Source organism: Saccostrea cucullata, unplaced genomic scaffold, assembly GCF_032062105.1.
Source record: "Saccostrea cucullata isolate Sc308-1 unplaced genomic scaffold, CSIRO_AGI_Scuc_v1 ctg4675, whole genome shotgun sequence".
Classification (NCBI taxonomy): Eukaryota; Metazoa; Mollusca; class Bivalvia; order Ostreida; family Ostreidae; genus Saccostrea; species Saccostrea cuccullata.
Genome location: NW_026937765.1, coordinates 75,061 through 81,288, shown reverse-complemented (window position 1 = coordinate 81,288; position 6,228 = coordinate 75,061). Strand labels below are relative to the sequence as shown.

General features: G+C 32.2%; 1 protein-coding gene across 1 annotated transcript; it reads left to right on the top strand.

The window, feature by feature from the left end:
* The first annotated feature begins 2,370 nt into the window (after positions 1 to 2,370).
* On the top strand, positions 2,371 to 5,660 carry LOC134248797 (uncharacterized). Its single transcript, XM_062731177.1, has 4 exons — positions 2,371 to 2,459; positions 4,101 to 4,549; positions 4,676 to 4,776; positions 5,392 to 5,660. The coding sequence occupies exons 1-4, from the start codon at positions 2,371 to 2,373 to the stop codon at positions 5,647 to 5,649; spliced, it is 897 nt and encodes a 298-aa protein (XP_062587161.1). The 3' UTR covers positions 5,650 to 5,660.
* The last annotated feature ends 568 nt before the right edge of the window (positions 5,661 to 6,228 follow it).

The window sequence follows — 6,228 nt, the reverse complement described above, 5'->3', positions numbered from 1 at the left end:
GACGTCACAATAGCGACGTTTGTTTTTACCTGTTGACTTTGCAACTGTGATATAGGCATAACATTGTTGATAATCAATAACGTACAGAATTTACAAAAAGGAAAATTTGTTCATCATTCTTCTCAGTTTTATTTGATTTATGGAGTTTGTTAATATTAGAATTCTCTTCCTTTGGTTGATAATTCAAAGCAATTTCTGTTGTGAAAAAATACCCCGATAATATGCTGATATAATAGTGCAAAAAAGAGATAAAATTCAGGAAAGAAAGCGGCTTCAATCAGGGGAAAATGTTTAATTTTATAATTACCATTAATCGATTTTCTGGAGAAAACTAAGAAAAAAATTAAGAAATGTACTTGTACGGGTGTATATTTGCTTATTGATTTATATAGTACATGTAGATTTTATTGTATAAAGTCATTCCTAGGTTCTAACAGGCATTGGTTGTTAACGGGAAATGGGGGGGGGGGGGGAGAAACAGAATGAATGGAATGTAGAAATTTTTTTTATCTATTTAAATTGTTTCTAATCAAAACAAAATACTCGTTTTCCGCAAAATAGTTTTATATTCAGATGTTTGTCAGTGCTTACTTACCCTTTTTTAGTGCAAAAAGGTCAATATTTATGACACAAGAGTACAAAAATAAAAGGAAACGTCATATTTCTCGTTTATTTTATCATAAAGGTATACTTTTTTCTTTGTTGAAATAAAGAGATGAATCATTTCTTTCAAAAAATATGAATTACAAAATTTTCACACAAAGACTTTTTAAGATATTACCTATTATGCATGTCGGAATTGTAAAAAATACGACAAGAAAAATGGGGTAATACTTACATTGTGCTCCATTATAATTTTTCTTGCGAGATGGATTTCAATGAATTTGCCTCCATTTTAAAGATACAAGTCATATGAATTAAATAAGTGTTGATTTTGAATATGATTTGACATTTTTGGTTCTTTTTAGCGCATATTTGGGGTAGAACAATAATGACTGAAAATAATCTATTTTTAGCATTTCACACTGTTTTTGCACGTGCTCCTGTGTAAAAATAAGCATATAAAGGTATTGTTTTTAATACCTGAAAATTAAGAGCAAGTGGTCAGGAAAGAAATGTCAAAGTTTTGAAAATTTCACACAAAGACTTTTTGGACATAGGTCCCCCCTTAATGTGTCCGATCACGACAAGGAACACACGATGAAGGTATGACTAGTCAATATGGAATGCTTATTCTTCTCATGTCTCATGATACATTTTCTGAAGATTTAAGATGTCATGTCTGCTGATGATTTTTGAAAATTTTTTACTGAATACAACAGATTCATATATACGTTGAATGAAGTACGGGATTCCAGATGAAATTTAAATAAATGTTAGATTTTTATGTTATGGTGTTCTTATCAAGCACTAAACTGTATTTTTACGACTGACATCAGAATACCAAACCAGTGACAGATCCCGGCTACTCAGACACCTTTGGACAATTCCTTATTGTTTATATTGCAATTAAAATATATTAATAGCTTGAGTTCGAATAATTTTATGGGGGCAATACAAAGTCTTGTGACTACTTACTTCATCTGTAAGTCGAATGCTAACTGATGGTTTCCAATATTATGCTAAGGCCATTGAATAGAATACGCGTTTTCCGTTAAATTTCCCGATCATGAGAAGGAATTGAACACACGATGGGGTTGTGACCAGTCAACATTGGATGCTTATCCTCTCTGAAGATATTGGAAATCATGTTTGCTTTACTTCTGATTTGTTTTGTCTTAATGGACTTTTAAGCTTGATAACTGTATGTTATCGCCATTGATTGTAATTCCTAGTGGATATCCGATACTAGTGTGAAAGATAATAAAATAAAACCATTACAAACGCCTTCTAATTCCTGGGCCATGTGGGTTAATTTTAATAGATTTCTTATTTTCAGATTTGTCTATTAAAATGGATAAAATCATAATCAGATTAATTTACCTATATTGGCATATTTCTGCTATCGCACGTCGGATGTTTACATCGCTTTTCAGAGGTTTGTGTAAAGATATTGTATCATTTGTTTTCAGCATGTTTAAGATACTTACTTGTCATCATAATATTTGACAAGTCAAAATAATTTTCATAACTATTTGACTCGTAATGTGTTATGTCGACTTGTCAGAAAAGATGTTGACTTGTCAGAAAATGATGTCGACTTGCAGAATATAATGCGGATTTGTCAGAAAATTGATGGAGCGAAGGATCAGTGGGTACCTTAGAAGATTGCTCGCAGTTCCCAGAGGCTTTAGCAGCATAGTTTATACAGCACAGGATCAAATCTGCAATTACCAGTGACTGACATCAATTTTCGAGGAATTCAAGATCATGAAGGTCGAGGAGTTTCTGTTATTGCACGACAGTAATGATCCTAATGTACGGGAGGCAGGAAAGACCATCAAGAAGAGCAAAAAGTGGTAAGCAAAGAAGACAGTACAAGAAGCAGAGTCACGCCTGAAGCAAGTCGACAATATAGGATGTGTTGCAAAAGTCAGGCACATAAAAGGAATAATAACATCGACGAGATGGGGTTTATCGTCAGAATTGCAGAAGAGGAGACAACTTGTGCAGAAAGAAGTGCACAAAATGAAAAAGCACACGTAAAATGTTGAAGGCAGTTGGTATAAAGAAACAGGGCAGCTGGCTAGACAAGGAAGGAGTCCGACAAAAGTCATCTTACAATGAAATCCGGATAACGAATCCCAGAGTCTTCAGTTCTAGCTAAAGTCGTTTTATGACGTGTTGCCATCTCTAACCAATTTTACAACATGGGGCATGATGGACGAACAAAACTACAATCTTTGTTATAGACCAGCCAACCTGGAACATATTCTGTCTTCGTGTGTAGTAGCCTCAACAGATAGAAGATATGCATGGAGACACGATAAAGTTCTATCTGTTATTACAGACGTGCTGGAAAAAGCAAAAAACCCCTGGAGAGCAAGAAAGGCTTGAAGTTTGTTCACTTTGCAAAGGCTGGTGAACAGATACTTATGTCAACTTGACATGTAAACTGATGGAATAAAGTATATTTGAGTTAATTGGCTCATCTGTATGTTGATTTGTTTTAAATACGTGAATAAGTGACAAGTTTACAACAAGATGATACATATTGACACACGTTTTACAAGATCTGAGAAGAAGACATAACGATCTGACAAAAGATGGGGCAGAAAAATGCTACTTATTTTAATAATTTGAACAGAAATTGCGTTGACATTTACAGACATCTTTTTTATTCTATTGCTGTAAAAAAGATTTTGTTGATGGTACATGATATATAAAGATGACATGAAAAAGTAAATTTTCTTTTTTATTACTTGTTACCACTAGGTTAAATAAGCATATTTAAAGCCATGTTATTAATAATATTGTTTTAAATATATTCCATACAACTCAAGAAAAAAAATTACATCGAACACTAGAAAGTTAAGCTGAGTCCTGCTTTCTATAATTACATGTGTACTATTAAATTTTATTTGAAAAATTATTAGAATTTGCCATTGAAATGAATAAATTTTGTAATAGAAATTTTAAGAATTCTCTCTTTTTTAAGAATATAAGAGCACGTATATTCAGATGTAGTGTATGGAGAATACATATTATTGTAGATGACTTGATTTTAGAAAAAATAAGGTCAATATAATTGTTATTATTAGGGTCATTAGATACGGCTTGTTCATTTAAAATACAAGACAATAAATGTATCTCGTGAATGACACTGCGTAGATACCATCAAACATTGATCAGTGCTAGTACATTCAGATCTGCTATTTTAATCAACGATAATTAAATGTCTCACATTTAATTCATATAAAGTTAATTTAATATTTGAGGTTAAGTGTTTATCATGGAGATTAAGCCGACCTCAAAATTCAAAATAATCACTATTTTGTTTTTGTTTCAACTTCTCTCAAACGTAGGTAAGATAGATGAAATTACGTACAAGAGAAAGGGACATTTTAATTTCAAAAACTTTTAATTAATTTATGAAATGTTTGTCATTGATTGTATACATGTTTAATACATTATTTAGAAAAAGTTGCATCATTGAGCAGTACAACATCGAGCACTGAACATGAAACCACCATGGAGACAGAAGAATCAACTACCACCACCACCACCACAACAACAACAACAACAACAACAGCGGCTTCTACCACGACAACTGACGAAGAAACAACGACAGAAGCAGATACGACTGCAGCAAACTCAGGCTCCGCAGAAATCACAACGGCAGAGCAGTCTGTCACTTCAGTTTCCTCAGACATTGATACCACGACTAAAGATGGCACTACAACACAAAATGTAGAAAGTTCATCAAGTGAAAGTACCACCACAGAGGTAATGTCTACGACAGACGAGGACGAATCATCGGACAGTACGACGGACGTCACCTCTCCAATGGAAAGCAGCACCGCTGACGTCACAACAGTTGCGAACACGTCAGTGGGAGCAAAAACGAATGACTCTCAACTAAATTCACCACACCAAGAGGACAACAATAGTAAGTTATTTTGTAAAATATTTGTTCTTATAAGAATCCGTAATATATTTTAAGAAGGGCTTGTTCTCAAGTATGCACTTCAAATCCGATCTTTACGTACATTTTTTATTCCTTTTAATTTTTCAGCTGGTACCACTATAGTTATTGTTGTTATAGCAGTGGTGATCTGTATGTCAGCTGTCATAGGAATCGCGGCTATAGTGTATAAAACAGTAGTAAAAGTACAGGTAAACATTTCATTTTAAAATAACGTTACATATCATAAATAGCATAAAGTAAGGTAAAGATTACAAATTACGTGTATACTCAGATATAAAACTTTCACAATTTAAAAGTTCAAGACAGTGTTATTACAGTTATACGTTCTTTGTATATAAAGGTATAAATAATTTATGCAAAGTGCGAGAAATTTGTTAAAAAGAGGGAATTAAGACGCAATCTATATATCTTGTTTATTCTGGAAGTTAATTCAATTGAATACTGATAAGTAATCATTGCATGCCACAAAGTACAAAAACATAAACGTTTTACAATTAAACTTTCCAGTGTAATTACTTTCAGAGATGTCATATTTCTTTGTTAATGTACGTTAACCTAAAAAAAGATTAAGGAAATTAAATTAGGGATCTTAAGACGTTATCCATTAATTATTATAGCTTTTCTCATCACAGGACTTTATGTTATTCGTAGTTAAAACATGGGACTCACTATAAAGTAATAACACTTTGAATTAATTTACTTATACTAAAGGAACATCACTCTTGTATTTAAGAATCAATATTTTTTTTGGTTTTCAAATATATCCTTGTTTAATTTTTAATCTAATATTATTTTAATTACAGGTTGATACCATAGAATATGACCCTGAGGAATACAGAGGCATTAAAACAAACCCATTTGACGAAAATGGAATGATTCTGTGGTATGAAAGTGCACAAGTGGCTCCATTAATGAGTGAACTTACGATTATCAAGACTCCCTTAGAATCTGTTCCTGTTCCTGAAAACCCAGATCAGAATAAAACAAAAGTCAATAAAAGAACTCAGAAAAAGCCAAAACGACGAAAGCCAAGGAAAAAGATCATTTCTATATACCACTGATCAAATTGATTTCATTGTTCCGACAATAGGAAATGGAGCTTTCTAAAGTTACTAAGAAACGTCCTATTCATATCATTAGCGAGTTAAACATCATTGAAATTTACATATTCATATGACAAAAAGAACATTTAATTCATGTTCAAAAGAAGAAATAAAGATTACAGGAAGGGAAGGAAGGTTTGTTACGTTACAATCACCATTAAAATTTACAAAACTGACTTGTTACTAAATGATGATAATGTATTAGGGCAGATTGTTTTTGTAAGATAATTACAGTAAATGTTGTTCTTCCCTACCTTGGAATCATATTTCACCAACAGATTCAGTTCTAGATATAAGGAATCACTATTATTGATTTCATTTAAAATTGATTTTAAAATACACTATTTATTATGCTTAAATTTTTCCTAAACAGGTATTTTCATTGTAAATGTTGTTTTAAAAAATATTTATGAAACTCAATGATAGTCCCTACTGATTCTTCAAGCAAAGAGCAAATTTAAGAGAGGTATCTTAAAAGTAAAATTGATTGTTCATATTAGCCATTATTGTTATGCATTGATGTGGTAGATGGACCGA

What these genes read in the sequence shown, in the direction of transcription:
- LOC134248797 (XM_062731177.1), top strand. Translation starts at nt 2,371, where the DNA reads ATGAAGGTCGAGGAGTTTCTGTTATTGCACGACAGTAATGATCCTAAT. An exon ending in ATCAAGAAGAGCAAAAAGTG is followed by an intron (nt 2,460 to 4,100) that starts GTAAGCAAAGAA and finishes ATCATTGAGCAG; the next exon opens with TACAACATCGAGCACTGAAC. An exon ending in AAACAGTAGTAAAAGTACAG is followed by an intron (nt 4,777 to 5,391) that starts GTAAACATTTCA and finishes TTTTAATTACAG; the next exon opens with GTTGATACCATAGAATATGA.